The following is a 17,027-nucleotide window of genomic DNA, read 5'->3' on the forward strand; positions in this document are numbered from 1 at the left end:
AACGCATTGTAGCCTCAATGTCCGATGTCGTAAGCGGCATACACTCACTCATTCGGCAAAAGTACTTAATGGTTGGATCGCACCTCCACATCTTCGAAACGGTGATCATGGGCGAAATGGCTTTGTGATGTCGATGAAGCGCCGGAGAAAGCCTATTTCGATCTTCCGCCCCAACCCAATTCTCGAAGATTTCGGTAACAGCTGAGTTGCTGAATCGGTAAAAAAACTTCCTAAAACGGCATGAAATAGGACTATCGTTATTCGACATCGTCTAAAGCTGGAACAGCATGTACTTGGCTGTAAAACTTCAGACGAACAATTCAGAGCGTTACTCGGATTATAAGGACGTCGGACCGCTGTTGAATTGCGAGACGGCCGCTTAGATAATAAGAAAACGAGTTCGGGATACGGTGATTCGGTAGATACCTTTTACAGCAATGCGGTAGCCCGAGACTGTTGATTCCCGAGGCATGGGTTTGGACAGTAAGAGCATGTAGCGCCCAATCACATACTTCGATGGCTTCAGGTACTACCTAGAGGTACTAGTATCTAATTTCCTGGCAGTTTCTATGTCGTCATATTATTTTGGTCAATGCAGTTCTTTTGACCAACATTATGGATCATAGTATCTCCCGCTCACCTACGTAATGTCCAATTGAAGAGCGTGAACTCAAGACGAGACGATGTCTTAGTCTTCAGTGCCATGTTAGACAGATAGACCTATAAAGGTAGTCCTTCTCAAGCCTGCACATTATGTGTTTGGTCAGCTAACATTCTCGTCATTAAACTCTTACCTCCTTTTCAAATCAAAACCCCTGGACTTGGCCTATAACCTTGAAGATCTCCTTCCCTGACAATCTCGAACTCCAAAACCATGGATATCTCAGAGTTTCTCCGCCTTGCAACCGCCATCGTGGGAGAAGACAATGTTTCAAAGGATCCATCGCACGGTGCCCCCGAAGGCCTCCATGGAGCTGACAACTACGGCGACCCCTTTCCCCTTAGCCAACCTCACCATGTCGCAGCCGCAGTGCGGCCCGTCACAGTCGATCAAATCCGTGAACTCGTACGCGCTGCGAACAAAACCCGAACACCACTCTGGACGGTGTCCCGAGGAAAGAATCTCGGGTATGTATCCTCTAGTCCGAAAGGTTCAGTACATTAACCACCGTCTGGTAAGGTACGGCGGCTCTGCGCCAGTCGTTTCCGGCACAGTTGTGCTCGATCTGCACAAAATGGACAACATAATCGAGATAAACGAAGAGTATGCATATGCGATAGTCGAGCCCGGCACCACGTTCATGGACCTCTATAACGAAATCAAGAGACGCAAGTTGAATCTCTGGATGTCTGTCCCGGCTCTGGGCTGGGGCTCCATTATTGGAAATACTCTGGAAAGAGGGATGGGATATACTCCAGAAGCAGTGCATTATAAACACCAGTGCGGCATGGAAGTCGTCCTCCCAAGCGGCGAGCTGCTACGGACCGGCATGGGTGCCATGACGAACAACAAGACTTGGCCATTATACTCTGGGTCAGTTGACACTCCAGGGCACCTTTGAATAACAGCTAACCCGATTCCAGTGGTTTGGGTCCAGGTCTAGATGGCCTCTTCTACCAATCCAACTACGGCAAGTCCAAAAGCCTCCACCTCGTCAACAACATCTAACCCCCATATCACAGGTATCGTCACCAAGATGGGCATTCACCTATCTCACGCTCCCGAGGCATACACCAGAATCGTAGTAGACTGCCAAGACGACCGGGATCTGGTACCTCTCACCGGTGCTCTAACAGAACTAATGCGCAGGCGTGTAATCACCAACCCCCCGCAGCTCTCCAACACCACGACCATCGTTACCGGCCTGATGTACACCATCAAAGACATCGCAGAAGCACTAGGGCCATACGCAACCCTAGAACACCACATCCCGGACACCGTCACAGCAGACATTGCCAAACGCTTCAACATCCCCGCCTGGCGCGCCGCCTTCGCGCTCTACGCACCGCGGGAGGCTCACGAAGGGCTGATAGCTGCCATCAGACGTCGCTTCTCGCGCGTAAAAGGCGCGGAAGTAACAACGGAGACTTTCACGGCGCCGCAAGGCGAGTACCTCCGCGGCGAGGACGTCACGCCAGATTTCCTCCCGCAGAACGGCGTCCCGAGCGTCGACGGCGTCAAAGTACTCGAAAACCACAACGGCGGCCGGGGCCTATGGCACAATTCCTACTCCCCCGTCATCCCGCCGTCCGGTCGCGAGCTGTACGAATGGTACGTCGGAGCGCGAAGTCTGACGGCCGATAATGATCTCAACTTCATTGCCGATTTCCACCTTTTTGATCGCTACGTCATCGGCATCAACCTCGTCCTGTTCCCGCCCTCGGTGAAGGAGCGATTGCATCCTCTGCAGATGGCGCTCATGGAGCATACTAGACGACTTGGGTATCTTGAGTATCGCGTTCATATAAGTTTCATGGAAGAGACTGCTGTTCATCAGGACTTCAACCACCGCGCGTTTGGACGGTTCACCTCGTTGCTGAAGGATGCAATCGATCCGAACGGCGTGTTATCGCCTGGAAAACAGGGGGTTTGGAACACCGGTAGGACCATTGCGAAATTGTAGTTACGAGTGTGGCGGTGTTATGATAGTTATGGTTATGTTATTTCAAACTTGGAAACGCAGACGGGTAAGGTTGCACAAACCCGTCGAAAAAGAAAAGCTAAATTGGCGTGTTAGACTTCAAACAGGAAATTTAGCAATGCAATGGTACAGTAAAAAGTCGCGCACACCAATGTAAGCCAAGTCGACACGCAAAGTTTATTAGAGGCCGCTTTTACAGTGTTTTGCCTGTAGATTTAATAATTGTTATCAAGGAATGCCAGATGGATTCTCAAACTTAGCAAAATAGGCTTTAGTTTATAGTCATGATTAAATTTCCTATTCTGGCATTTAGCAACCCTCTGACGGAACCGCGCGTCCGTTGCGAGGACATGTACCATAGAAGGTAGTTATTGCCGCCGTCCAGATCGGAGCAAACCAGACGGCATTCTCATGCGGGGGTGCGGCGGCCCGACACTAAAAAAAAAAAAAAAAAAAAAAAAAAAAAATCCAGGTTGACAACGTCATCCGACAGATCCAGGGGCACGCAATTCAACCGATGCGACGCGGATTGGGTGTTTTATTAAAGGGCCGAACTACGTTTTACCCACGACAAAAACAAATGACCGGCAAACGAGCACTCATTCGCGGAATATTGCCTGGAAGACCAAGGCGACGCTTCCCCTCAATCAAGCGTGCCGTTCGAGTCCCCATGTTCCCCATCTACCAAGAGATTTGGATGTAACCCAAGGGTCCAGACGCCACCGACAGAACCGAGCCGATCTCATACCCATTTCCGCTCCGGAAGGAGCTGCTGCCGCATGATATGGAGATGGCCTCTCAAGGCGGGGATAGACTTTTCAAACTAAACCAACAACAGCCGGTGATTGGAAGGTTGACCACGTACCAAGACACTGGATGCTACTACCGAGATGGCCGTCATTTGCCATGTACCGACGTGTCGCTTCGCGATAGAGGGCGCCAAGATCGACGCAACAAGAGGGTTTGACAGGTTGACATACTGCATATTGCACCAGAGGCAGTTCCCCGCCATGGATCATGAGATCATGAGGCAAGCTCACGCTGTCAGTGTCGGATAGACGGCTTACCTCCCCCTCCTCGGCAGCTTGGCTGGATGGTCAGCGGGGTTAGAGCAAATTGAGTGAGGCAGATCGCCAGAAAGGAGGGGTAGCTCTTCAAGGCGAAGGTCCTCAAGGTAGGGGCGCAAGTATAAGTATGTTGTTCTTGGGCCGGTTCCTAGGACCCTGAGATCTCCCAAGCCAAACACCGCGGAACCACCCCAAGATGCACATTCCAAAGCTGGCTGCACTAGCTGCGGCGGCGGCTCTCGCCAACGCGCAAGTGACCGGCCCTCGACGCTCCCCAGAGTGGGAAGCAGCCTACGCAAAAGCTGAAGCCGCTCTTGCGCGCCTCTCACAGAGCGAAAAGATCGGTATCGTCACCGGCGTGGGATGGGACAAGGGCCCCTGCGTTGGCAATACCAGTCCGGCTTCCTCCATCGGCTACCCACAGCTCTGTCTGCAGGACGGACCTCTGGGCGTACGCTTCGCCACCAGCGTCACGGCTTTCACGCCTGGCATCCACGCCGCGTCAACATGGGACATCGAGCTGATCCGACAGCGAGCGGCATACAAAGCTTCCGAGGCGAGGGGCATCGGCGTACACGTCATGCTCGGACCTGCGTCCGGTGCGCTGGGCAAGATTCCGGCAGCCGGACGGAACTGGGAGGGGTTCGGTCCCGACCCGTACCTCATGGGAATCGCGACGCAGGTCACCATCCAAGGAATGCAGTCTGCGGGCGTACAGGCGACAGCTAAGCACTTCATTGTCAACGAACAAGAGATCAATCGTGAGACGATGAGCAGCAACGTCGACGACAGGACGATGCACGAGTTATATCTCTGGCCGTTCGCCGATGCGGTTCGGGCCAACGTGGCATCGGTCATGTGCTCCTATAACAAGGTCAACGGAACGTGGGCATGTGAGAATGATGCAGTCATGAACAAGCTTCTCAAGCAAGAGCTTGGATTCCCCGGATACGTCATGACGGATTGGGCTGCCACGACGGGGACAGTGAGCGGCGCCAACAGCGGCCTGGACATGATGATGCCCGGCAGCGACTTCAACGGCGGCACGATCCTCTGGGGCCCCCAGCTGCAAAGAGCCATAGACAACGGCCAGGTCCCCCAATCGAGAGTGAACGACATGGTCCGTCGCATTCTTGCTGGATGGTACCTACTCGGCCAGGACAAGGGATACCCGGCCGTCAACTTTGGTGCCAACGTGCAGGCGAACCACAAGGAGAATGTACGTGCGGTCGCCAGAGACGGCACGGTACTGCTCAAGAATGACGGAAAGATCCTGCCCTTGAAGAAGCCGAAGAAGATTGCCGTCATCGGGTCGTCGTCGGTCAACAACCCGCAAGGCATCAACGCGTGTGTCGATCGTGGCTGCAACGTCGGCACTCTGGGCATGGGATGGGGTTCCGGAACGGTAAACTACCCGTACGTGGTGGCGCCGCTTGACGCGATCCGGGCGCGGGCCCAACAGGACGGCACACAAGTTACCGCCAGCAGCACGGATAACACTAGCCAGGGAGCATCGGCAGCCAACGGGGCGGACGTGGCGTTTGTCTTCATCACAGCCGACTCGGGAGAGGGATACATCACCGTCCAAGGCAACCAGGGCGACCGCAACAACCTGGATCCTTGGAATAACGGCAACGAGCTCGTGCGCGCCGTGGCGGCCGTCAACAAGAACGTCATCGTCGTCGTCCACAGCACGGGACCCATCATCCTCGAGACCATCCTCGCGCAGCCTGGCGTCAAGGCGGTTGTGTGGGCCGGTCTGCCGTCGCAGGAGAATGGCAACGCGCTCGTCGACGTCGTCTGGGGCGCCACCAACCCCAACGGAAAGCTCCCATACACTATCGGAAAGAGACCAGAAGACTACGGCACTGCCGTGACAAGAGGAAACGACAACTTTGCCGAGGGACTGTTTATCGACTATCGACACTTTGACCAGGCTAACATCCAGCCGCGGTACGAGTTCGGTTTCGGGCTGTGTAAGTCTTGTGACATCTCCACTTGAAAGAAGGTGACTAACGAAACAGCGTACACCAACTATACCTACTCGAACATCCGCGTCACCTCGACGGCATCATCTGGGCCGGCGGTGGGCCAGGTGGTTCCTGGCGGACGGGAGGACCTTTTCCAAGAAGTAGCCACAGTGACGGCAGTAGTGACCAACAGCGGAGGCGTCGCGGGTGCCGAGATCGCACAGCTATATATCACGCTCCCGCCCGGAGCGCCAGCGGCACCGCCGAAGCAGTTGCGTGGCTTCCAGAAGCTTAAGCTCGCGGCGGGTCAATCGGGCACGGCGACGTTCAACCTTCGGCGCAAGGATCTCAGCTACTGGGACGTCCGCAGCCAGAACTGGATCGTGCCGGCTGGGACGTTCAAGGTCAGGGTCGGCGCTTCGAGCAGAGACATTCGGCTGGAGCAGAACTTGGTAGTGTCGTAGAGAGAGGACATAGTGGTGGAAGTAAATATGGGCAGAAGAGATTGTGATGTTGCAATATTCCGTATTAAATGAATGAAACGAGGCATGATGAGGATTTTCTCGCCTGACGATTTTGTCTGTGATCAGCAATTCATCGTCCCCCACATCGGAGTGAATGACAAGGTTGTGGCTTGGCTGGTGGTAATGTTGCTGGAAGCGAGCAGTATTTGCGGCGTAGTAGTAGTCAGGGCGAGGCCGTGATATCGGAGGTGGAGCTCGTCATCGGGTATGTGGGCGATGTTCCGAAGTGCCGGGAGCAACCATGTACCTTGTCACCTACGCTCCCAGTAAGGCTTTCTTTCAGCTTTCATCTCCCTTATTCAAAAACCTAAAAACAATGATGGCATGTTTTCTAGAAGAAAGCGGGGAGCTCATTTGAGGCCAGACTAGCTTCATGCTTGTCATGACTTGTGATGCCGGTCTGCATATTGTAGCCGTGGAAAAGGTGTGCCGTCTTGGCGGTGGCGGTGGAGAAAGAAGTGTGTTGGCCAACGAGGAACGGACCGTTGTGGTATTAAGAGTTGAGATGGTGTTTCCAACCAGGATGTTGTTGTACTGGCTGTGGCTTTGGAAGCTAAAGAGCGGAGCAGAGTGTCTGATTTGAGGCCCGCGAAGCTGAGATGAATATTAAAACGCTTTGGTAACTCGTCAAAAGAAAGCCTGGGGCAATGCAATAACCTAGAATTTGCGAGAGGGGGGAAAAGATTATTTTCTAAGCCGCATTGATAATGTTTGTTTGATGGTGGTGATGTTTTGATGTTGGTTCTGGTGTTGTTTTGTTGGGGGAGAGAAAGAGCAATTGCGATGATGACATAATGTAAGGCCATCCTTCACCGAAAAGACAGGAGCGACGTGACACGCAATGCGTTGTACCTTCGGTGGACTTTACCGGGCTCGCCGATACCCACTAATGCCGAAGAGCCGACAGGGTCACGTGGGTGGGGCTTAGCGCACCGCCTCCCCCGAGCCCGTCCCAAGCCTCAACATGCCGAAGCCCCCCGTTGAATCTCGCATCTCCCCCACCAAAGAAGGCTTACTATTCGTCCGCAGCCCCCCACCATGTTCTTCTTTTCTCTCCTACTCGGTATCTGTTTTTTGCCTTGCATAGAATTCGGTATACCTTATCGTAAACGGAAACTCGGGTCATCTGCACGTACCCAGATGTTTGCCGTCTGGGCACACTTAGAAAGCTTGTAACGATGACGTGCAGAGTAAAAAAAAAGAGGACAAGCCAACAAACAGCTGAAACAGCAGGAGAAAGCCCTCGTGACTCCTCGGACCCGACGACTTGGGATCATGACTGTTTGTCTCGGTCTGTTTAGCGCTGACAAAACTACGGAAGTCTTCTGCAACGACAAACATCGATGCTGCGAGTACCATGTACGCGTTAGTGAGTTTAAGCGTGTGCGTCCGATGACAAACTGTGGGGGAGAGATGGGTTGTGTCCGCCCCTCCCAGTGAAGGGATGGACGTTGGTCGCAAGGTACACATACCTTGTTTCCCAAAGGGCTAGTAGTTTGTGTACGCAAGCCCGCCGAGCCTCCGTCCGGGATCCATCTTGTTCGAACCTTTTCGAGAGCCACCCGTGTCAGCCTGGGTTCGGCTTTGAAATGAAATACTTAAAAAGATGATCGACCGCACCCGTTCTTGTTTCTTCTTCCCCCCTCACATATCCCAAACCAACAAGATACCCCCAGCTCGATACACTTACACGAGCAAACAACTTACACCAACAACACACTACCCCCTACACACACACACACATACAAACCAACACATACCTATACGACTCCAAACCCAGCAACAGACAATACACATGTCAGCTCAAGACTACTACGGCGGCTCCCGCCAAAACACCCACACCCCAAAGAGGTCCTCCCAGTATCTGTCGACGCCACTGGTCGACCAGGCAGGCTACTACCCTGAACTCGACCGCCCTCGCTCTTCCTCGTCCAACCGCGCCAGCCGCTCCCCCTACGGAAATGGCTACAGCCACACCCGGAGCCGGAGCACGGGACCCCCCGGCTCCGACGCCAAACTAGGAACCGGACAGGAGGGCGAACGAGGCTTTCTCTCCACCGTCGGCGGAGGTGCCGCCGGCGGCTACGCGGGAAAGAAGTTCCTCGGCGGAAAACTAGGCGCCGTCGCCGGCGCACTGGGCGGTGCCGTCGTGGCTAACAAGCTCGAGCACCGTCTCTCGGGAAGCCATCACGGCAGCAGCAGCCACCATTCCCACCACGGCCATCATCATCATCACCACGGCCCACCCCCTCCGCCCCCGCCACCCCACCACTTTGGTCACCACCACGGACCCCCGCCTCCTCCTTACGGTCACCACCATCACGGTGGTCCCCCGCATCACGGTAGCCACCACAGCTCCGGCGGTTTCGGCGGACTCGTCGGTTCTTTAATGGGACGCGGCAAGCACCACGGCGGCCACCACGGACACCATGAGCACCACGGCCATCACGGCCACCACGGCGGCCCAGGCTGGTAAAACGCCACGTCACAACTTGCTTTTTTTTGTATAACGACTGGAGTTTAAGGGGGTTATGGGGCTTCTTTATGAATTTGTACAAGTAATGAAGGATTTTGGGATTTGGAATTCGGGATTTCGACTTATATATACCTGCACGTTATGGGGAGTTCAAATTATTGACTGTATCATCATGATTAAATATGTATTTCTAGCTCTCACGAGCTTAGTTAGACCGCAGCTCTTATGATGCGTCTCGCAGACGTTTGTTTTTAGAAGATATAAAAAATATCAGCTTGTGGATATCTCGAATCTCACATTCAGCTCGCTCAAGATCTTCCTCATCGTCCTGTGATATGGCTCTCGTGATCCGGGCCATACGATGTGATTGAATCCTAAGATAAAACCAAGTCCCTCTCCCCCACATGGTGTCGCCGCCTGAGACGGCATAACACGCAAACATGCCATGCTCCCCATAGTTCCGGTCCTTGAACCAGGACTTTGCAAAAAAAAAAAAAAAAAAAAAAAAAAAGATGTAGTAAGAAAATTGCCTTGGCAACATAACAGCCAGCCTCCCCTAACCATGAACTGCGCCCCATATGCAGGTATGTACTGTATGTATCCAAAACAAACAAAAAGAAGTCGTCATCATCATCCGCTATCCGTAGACTGGCGCCAGAGCGAGACGCGCTTTTCGGGACAACCAGGGAGCGGTTCCATGCAAATAAAGTAGAGTAAAATAACAAGGCAATGGTCGCTTGCAGGCCGACAAAACCGGACCAAGGATAAAAACTAAACACCCACAGTGCCTTCTGGTCTGTTCCTCGCTGGAATTTGGATTTCTCCGTCGTCATCATCCGAGCTGTCGCCGGCCTGGGCAGCCTGGTCAATCATGCGTTCAATGTCGGCGTCCGCTAGACGTGGCCGTGGCCTTGAGGAGCTGCCCAATGCCGCGGGAAGCGAAAACTGCGGACGCAGGGTGCTGCCGGCCGAGAAGCTGGCACTGCCGTTGATCCGCCGTCTCATCGGGCCCCGAGATTGCGGCGAGTCCAAGTCCATATCCATATCGCTGACGGCTGTCATGCCGCTGGGGCTCTTTTCAAATCCCACTCGCTTCTGCTGTGTCGGCCGTTGCGAAGGCAAACTCTTGCGGGGCTGAGAGCCTGGCAAGGCGTGGCGGTTGGACAGGCTGGAGGCGACCGACTGGGAGTAATTGTGCTTCATGTTGGCCGAGTTTCCAGGGCTGCTCATGAAGATGAGGGACTCGATGGCGTCCTGCTCTCTCATGTTCTGGTGAGGGGAGAAGAGGATAGGATCGACGAGCGATGCCCTGCCTAACCTCTGATTCGGCGTTGAATTCAAGTTCTGCTGTCCCGGCGTATGTGGTGATGCGCTGTGCGAATGTGAAAGAAGGGTTGGCGTGTAGCGTGGATTTGAATTGCGGCGAGGGTTGTGAGGAGCCAGTGGTCGAGAGGGTTGAATAGGAGCTGGAGGCGCGAGAGTAGGAACATTCTGAGGAGGAGCGGGTGGTGAGGCCGACGTATGGTTGGATCTTTGTCCCTCTTTCCAGAAGGACTCGTATGTTGCAGGACTGGGTCCTGAGCTGGCTGTGGTGGCGGCGCTGGCGGGCGCATACCGGGCCATGTTCGCCCGAGGACTGGCCGAGGACTCTTGGTGGCCGTGTAATGTGGAATGGCTGGAGGTGGGAGAGGCGGCTTGAGAGGCCATGGACTCGACCTCATCTATAGAATGGGACAGCCAGCCGTGGTTCACCTTGAGCATTGCATAAGATAGACGCGTCTTGAGGTCGCTCGACCACTGTTCAGAGTTAGTAAAATGGCGCGCGCTGGATTGGGTTGCATGTGACATGGATATATATAACAACTTACATCGCCGATACTACTGGCTGTCGTCGAGGCCATGCTCACGGTGCTCGTGTTCCGGGAATGACCTATACGCACCGGAGAGGTGTTCTCCTTGACCATGCCGTCCGCCATGCGCTTTCGCGATGTTGCCGCGGCATCACCCTCATCCAGCTTGTCCTGGGCAGCGGCGATGTGCGATAGCTGCATTAATTGCGACTCTTGGCTGGAACTGTGACCGTTGGTATTTGCTCCGAGCATATCGCCTTGGCTTGCCGGCGGCGTAAAGACGGTTTCGGACTCGGCGGACAAGTTGGAATCTTGTGAGTGCACAGAGGGGATTGGCCGAGGTGCGGATGGATGGTCTTGTGAGGGCGCGGGCTCTGCAATTGGTGTTCTTGTCATCGGTCGGGCGTCTAATGAGCGGGAGATGTGGCTAGGCTGCGAAACGGCGTGGGAAGGCTGATGTCGGTCGTGATATTGGTGTTGGAGGTTGTGATTGCGGTTGTGGTCGTGGTGGTTCGCAGTCGCGTCGACCGAGGTCGTGGGGGTAGCGATCTGCGGCGGCCGGGTCGGGTCTGGCAGGATATGACGAGCGACTTTATCGGACAACAACCTCGAGTCCTGTAGACTCGCAGCCGGGTGCATCTTGAAATGGTCTCGGTCGGGATCGTGAGGGTGGCCCAGGCGAGGAGGGATCGGGGCAGAGTCCATGGCGGGCAGATTGGACATGCGCCGGATTGAGGATGCAATAACAGTCGGCGGGCGCGACTAGGAGGGGGGAGAGCGCGTTTGGCGGCGTAGGGGAACGCCGATAATGGGAGATGGGAACGGCAACGAGGCCGGAAGAGAAGGGCGGAGGTGACGAAGAGGAGGAGGAGGAGAAGGAAGAGGAGATTCAGCGGGATTCCGGGTGTGCGATGTGTGGAAGAGTCGGTGGGTTGTGGTTGCATACGCGGACACGACACTAACTAAGGCCATGGGGAGGAAGTCGGTCACACTGCCTTGTGGTGGTGGTGGTAGTAGTGGTAGTGGTGCACTGCTACTGCCTATTACCCGCTGTCGCTTTACGTGATTATCGCGGATAGGACGAGCTAGTCAGTCATTCTGTTAGTGGACGGGGTGGGAGGATGGCGCGGGGGGTGTAGTGTAGCTTAGTGGCTTCGGGCAGTACATTGCTCGGTTGAGGCAGGGGAAGGATATGGTGGTTTACGCGGTCTGCGTCGCGTTCTTTTTATTTTTATTTTTTATTTTTATTGATTTCCGTCGGTCGTGTAGTGCTAAAGTCTACCTAGGTACCTCCACTAAGTCTAATATGTCTCACCTGGGGGGCCTGTCACTTTGTGCTGTCTTGCAGCGGGGTCTCCACTGTAACAATGCCCACTGATCCGCCCACCCTTGTGGTAAGTAGTGACCCCTAAAACCCGCAGCATTCTAACGTTCTTGGGTTCGCTAAAGAAAATAAAAAACAAAAAAGGAGCGAAGTTGAAAGAGCTAGAATAAAAAATAATGATAATAACAAAAGGAAAAGGAGAAAGATACGAGAAGGAGGGGCGCCCCAGCCACGTTGATGTCTCCGCCGGGAAGCATCCTCGGGCGGCAATTTATCTACAACGAGCGATATACACTCACTGCTGAGCAGAAATCTAGAATTCACAATGAATAAGGATCCCATGTGATGCGGCGTGGCTCGGGGCGGGCTGATGTCAGAGCAGAAAAGGCGACATGACAGAATCCGGTTTCTGAATCAATGCAGCCAAAGAAAAGAAATCCCATAAAGGAAAGGGACAAAAAGAAAGAGAGACGAAGGAAAAAGAAAAAAATAAAAGACAGAGACACACACAAAGGATAGGCCGTGGCTGCCCGTGTTCTTGCTCGGCAGCCCTGTGACACGCCCTGTTTCCCGCTCGGCCTGACTCAGCAGGTCAAAGACACGAAGTCACGTGATACTTCTCAAAGTACGTATCGTTGTACCTCGGTACCCTCTCTCTCAGCCATCCATCCCGCCAGCTCCCTTTTAGCACACGACCACCACTGTCTCTCACCGCACACTCCTACTGCGGCTGCCGGCCACTTCATAACGGCCATGTTTGCTTTTCCTCCTCTCAACTTGCTCTTCCTGGTGGTGTCTTCCCGTATGATTGGACAACCTCTTCACCACCCCTGATGAGTTCGAATGGGCCCTGCATTCACCGCCCCGGACCGAAGTTGTCGTCGGCCGTCATCGCTGCCCAACCACTGTATATAGACTAGGTCTCTACGAGACGGATGTACGGGTACCAAGGCGGAGCCAAGTCTTGATTACGCCACTTCGAATGTCTAGTGGCGGGTATTATTGCTCCGTCCGTACGGCATCCATTCTCATGACCTCGCCAGCTTCCGTTTGTCGAGACCCGAGTGATTGCAAGCCTGTGTCTCGCCATATTTACCATGTGCAAGGCCGAGACAAACCAAATCTACTGACGTTAATCTCGAATCGTATCATTGACGAGGTTCACTTCAGTAACCGGCACTACATGGTTCAATAGCAGCATTATGAGATATCTGTATTGCTTCCAGTCCAAGTGTAGAATCAGACACCACATCGGCACCATCAATATCGATACTTACCATCGACAACAACTATAAACCACAGACACTGTTCTTGCCCGAACAAAAACGTCGGATGATAAGTGACCTTGCACACTGCCTTTTGTTGGCTGGCTCCCAAAACCTACGCCTCTTATGACTTTGAAACTGCCGTTGCCATCACACCCGCATGAGGTTTCTTCACCTCCATGTTGACTCATGTCTCATCTATTGCCGTCGCCTTTTAATTCCTCGAGCCATGTACACATGCAGTCGTCCGCCACGCTGTCTGAACAATGCCTTGTTCTGGCCCTGATTCATGATGCTCAGACATGCCACCTCACAAGCTTGGGGAACTTGTCTCATCTATTGGGCATTCCAGCCCACACTTTACTCCCCTTCCATTTACACCCTGCCACGCCATCTCAATCCTCGCGTACGACCCCCGGCTCCCAGTCCTCAACCACAGGCCGGCTCATCGGCTGTCGTGGCATGTCCACGGGCACCGCCGTCCAAAATTACCGCCTCATTATCTTTAAAGTCATCCTGTACCCTTCTCCACTGCGTTTTCTTATCCTTGCGGCCCTCGAGCTGGCTACCCTTACCCTTGGGTTCGTACACAGGTTTGATCAGGCCTCCCAGTAACGGGTTGTGGCTGAACGCACCACCGCCGCCGCCGCCGCCGCCGCCGCCTCCCTGCTGCCCAGATACGTAGTTCTCGTCTACATCCTCATGAACGATGATATCCTCCTCGTCCGGCGTCGTGGGCCGCTCCACAGCCGCCATCTTCCTGACTACCTTCCCGCCAACAACATCGATGCTGACCACCTGCCGCCGCTTTTCATACTCTGGCCGGGCGTTCCACTCGATTTCACGTAGTATCTTTTGCTGCCTCTTGAGCTCTCGAGCTCTATCTTCTGGCGTCGACCACATGTTGCCTCCTGCGCCAGCCATGGCCCCACTGACATCAAAGTCTGCCGCCTCGTCCCTGACCGTCGTTCTTCGTGCGTTTTGCGCCTGAAAGTTCAACAGCTTGTCGCGATGCTCCCGTGCCTTGGCCTCCGCCTCTGTCATCTTGTTCTGGCTGAAGGGCGCCGGCTTCTTGCTGACTTCGGGTCGCTTGTGGGCCTCGCGGTCCGCCGCCATGCGCTCTCGTCCTCTCTCCGCCTTGAGTTCTCTGATCATACCCTGTACGTCATCCGAAGACAGCAGAGGCGCTCCGCAAAAAGTGCAGGGACCGAGTCCTTCCTTGACGCAAATGACCTTGCCGCATGACAGACAGTTCGGTGCAGCTGTCTGGAGAGGATGACGAGTGGCCACGCAGTTGCATCTCCTGGCCTTCGGGTCATCGCCTAATGATGGATTCGTCGTCAGCTCCAGAGTGCGAATTGCCGCGTCGAGATCCGTCAGGGCTGTAGACGCTCCCGCCATTGGGGTGCCGCCAGCGATTGAGACCTTTGTTGTCGTCGGTTTCGCTGAGGGCTTCGGCGTGGACGACCGGGAAACGGGATTTGACTTTGTCTTGGACTTGACATCGGATATCAGGTAGCCGCCGGCAGTCCTTTGCTGTTGTGGCGGTGGAGTTGCGCTCTTTGGCGCTTGCGCCTTGGAGCTTGCTGACGAGCTGCTCTCCGCAGGTTGACCAGACTTCTTGCCGCCGTAATATTCATCCTCCAGCTCTTTCTTGCTGTAGCTAGTCCCAGAGAGGGGCGGGAAAGCCTCAACCCTTCTTGCGACGGGTGTGTGTATGTTCGCCTGCTTCTTCTTCTTCTGTCCGCGCGATGATTTCGGGACTGGCTCCGGCGGGCCGGTATCGCTTGATGAAGGCGCGGGAGGAGCGGGCTTCTTCGTATCTTGTCTTCGGGAATTGAAGGAGGAAATAAACTCGACTGCCTGCGGTGAGTCACCCAACAGGTCGTTGAAATGCGCTGCCGCTTCGGCTTTCGATAGTGTGGATGCATAGTCGAGCATCTGCTTGAGCTCGTCCTCTGGCAGAGGTAACAGCCGTGAGAGCTGTGCTATAGACATGTCGTCGGTCGCTTTCTATGTCAACGGGGGTGGTTGTAGAACAATGGTGATGAGAGAACCTGTCACGGCGAGTGGTGATGAAATGTACAGAAGAATGTGGCGGGGCTTATGTCTGGTTGATGTTGCTAGAGCTAGCGCCACAGCTCCCCCGCGGCTGCCAAAATTATAGTGGAGATTACCAATGGCTAGCAATGTCTGTGCTCCGCTGCCGCCGCAGCTGTCGCCGAAGAGTCACCGGCGAAACAAACTTCGTACTCCATGTTGAAGCCCGAGTTTTCAGTGTCTCGGTGGCATGATAATCTATGTTCGAGTTGTACAATATCACCCAGCCAATTGCGTCTGCTTTCAAAATCTTGACCAGATGAAAAACAAAAGACGAAAAAATAGAAAGTTGTTTATGGTAAATTCCAGGCATTGGTTATATCCACGATGCAAGTGAAGCCCCCATCTGAACTCGGTGTATTATGACAGGGTTTCTCAACATTCCTAAGCTTGTTTTCGGTTTGGGGTTGCAGGGGCAACAGGTTTCTGCCGAACTCGTAAATGAGACGAGTTGCATGCCAGTCCGATGCTTTGCATCTCAGGCTCAAGGGCAAATGGGGAACAAGTTCATATGCAGATTGAGCAACGCACCAAACTCTCTCATAATAAGACAGTTGTTGGGCCTACGATCTGAGCTTCCAAGGCTTCCACATGCAATTGCTAAGCCATTGTTTGGCACGACTCAGCGCCCAACTACATGTCGTTAGACTTGACACAGTGGCCATAACGACAGAGTGTTTTGTGTGTTACGGCACCATACCAGGGAATCCTATGCGCCGGGAAGTGCCAGTCGGAGGCGGACGGAAGCCGGGTGCATGGGGCGGGCCGAGAGACGGGCCATGAGGTCATCAAGACGGTGCCGGGGCGGAGCATCCAGACCCTCAAGGTGAAGAGTTTGGCTAGAGTATTGGGTTACATACCGAATGCAAAGTGAGACATGGTGGCTGCGGCTCTTCAAGACGGCCCAGTGGTCGCTTATTGTTTGCGTTAGTTACATGCAATCAGGAACCGAGGCACGCCGGAGTAGAGCGTCTCAAGAGACATGCCGGTTCCCGTAGACAAAGACTGTAACATGTTCTCCGGGGCTTGCTGGGACATCCCGGGGACTGAGATCAGACATGAAGCCAGTCAGTCAGCCAGTCAGCCGTGTGGATCAACCCACCCAACAGAATTGGAGTAGCAGCATGGACAGGTGTCATTGTAACTGACCCAGTCATGGTAGGGACACAGTAAATGGAGTAGGCTGTCAAGATGGGGATGCAGCAAATGTACTCTCGTGATCGTTTATCCGCCCGTCCGAAAAGTGCCTTTGCATCTGCATATTTCAAGATGTGGTAGCCGGGGACAAGTCGGGAACCAGATTGGGGAAATCATACATGGAAGTACTTAAGTATAGGCAAAATAGTGTAAATGCTGATGACGATTGGGGAGAGAAAAAAAGTGAAAATGAGGGTGAGAGTGAGTGAGAGAAGAGTACGTACCTTCTCCGGCGTTTCCCCGGGGTCTTCCGGCACCCCGTGACGCTAGACCAGCATCGGGATCTAGACCCCACTTTTCGGCCAGCTCTCTCAGTGGTGCGCGTTCCAGTGTTGGCCAGCGAGGTTCCGACTGTGTGAGGTTGTAAGGTGCTGAGGTGGTCAGTCTCCACTTTTCTGGCGTCCCATTCCTCCACAGCAACTGGCTGCCCGGCCGCCCCGTCCCATCTTTTTCCTCACCACCCCCCAAAGGCCGCATCTTCCTGCTCGTTCTCCGTGCCAACTTATTTCGCGCGCCTCTGTAATTTTTTTTCCCAAACCTCCTTCTTCTTCCTCTTCCATCTATCCATCTGTACCATCTACACAATACACCTCCTCCCCCTCCGCCGCAATC

General features: G+C 54.0%; 5 protein-coding genes across 5 annotated transcripts; 3 read left to right on the forward strand and 2 right to left on the reverse strand.

The window, feature by feature from the left end:
* Positions 1-874: 874 nt before the first annotated feature.
* On the forward strand, positions 875-2,624 carry CTRU02_202880 (FAD linked oxidase domain protein; the record flags this gene model as incomplete). The annotated part of the gene is made up of 4 exons (XM_036731209.1): positions 875-1,128; positions 1,181-1,534; positions 1,585-1,631; positions 1,684-2,624. The coding sequence occupies 4 exons, from the start codon at positions 875-877 to the stop codon at positions 2,622-2,624; spliced, it is 1,596 nt and encodes a 531-aa protein (XP_036577078.1).
* Positions 2,625-3,905: 1,281 nt separating this feature from the next.
* Positions 3,906-6,143, forward strand: CTRU02_202881 (beta-glucosidase 1; the record flags this gene model as incomplete). Its single annotated transcript, XM_036731210.1, has 2 exons — positions 3,906-5,685; positions 5,734-6,143. The coding sequence occupies 2 exons, from the start codon at positions 3,906-3,908 to the stop codon at positions 6,141-6,143; spliced, it is 2,190 nt and encodes a 729-aa protein (XP_036577079.1).
* A 1,855-nt stretch (positions 6,144-7,998) lies between these two features.
* On the forward strand, positions 7,999-8,679 carry CTRU02_202882 (uncharacterized protein; the record flags this gene model as incomplete). The annotated part of the gene is made up of 1 exon (XM_036731211.1): positions 7,999-8,679. One exon carries the CDS (start codon positions 7,999-8,001, stop codon positions 8,677-8,679), a length of 681 nt encoding a protein of 226 aa, XP_036577080.1.
* A 771-nt stretch (positions 8,680-9,450) lies between these two features.
* On the reverse strand, positions 9,451-11,234 carry CTRU02_202883 (uncharacterized protein; the record flags this gene model as incomplete). The annotated part of the gene is made up of 2 exons (XM_036731212.2): positions 9,451-10,476; positions 10,548-11,234. 2 exons carry the CDS (start codon positions 11,232-11,234, stop codon positions 9,451-9,453), a joined length of 1,713 nt encoding a protein of 570 aa, XP_036577081.2.
* A 2,313-nt stretch (positions 11,235-13,547) lies between these two features.
* CTRU02_202884 (C2HC5 finger protein) lies at positions 13,548-15,116 on the reverse strand (the record flags this gene model as incomplete). Its single annotated transcript, XM_036731213.1, has 1 exon — positions 13,548-15,116. The coding sequence occupies one exon, from the start codon at positions 15,114-15,116 to the stop codon at positions 13,548-13,550; it is 1,569 nt and encodes a 522-aa protein (XP_036577082.1).
* Positions 15,117-17,027: the final 1,911 nt, after the last annotated feature.

Source organism: Colletotrichum truncatum (genome assembly GCF_014235925.2).
Source record: "Colletotrichum truncatum strain CMES1059 chromosome Unknown Contig_0001, whole genome shotgun sequence".
NCBI classification, from domain to species: domain Eukaryota; kingdom Fungi; phylum Ascomycota; class Sordariomycetes; order Glomerellales; family Glomerellaceae; genus Colletotrichum; species Colletotrichum truncatum.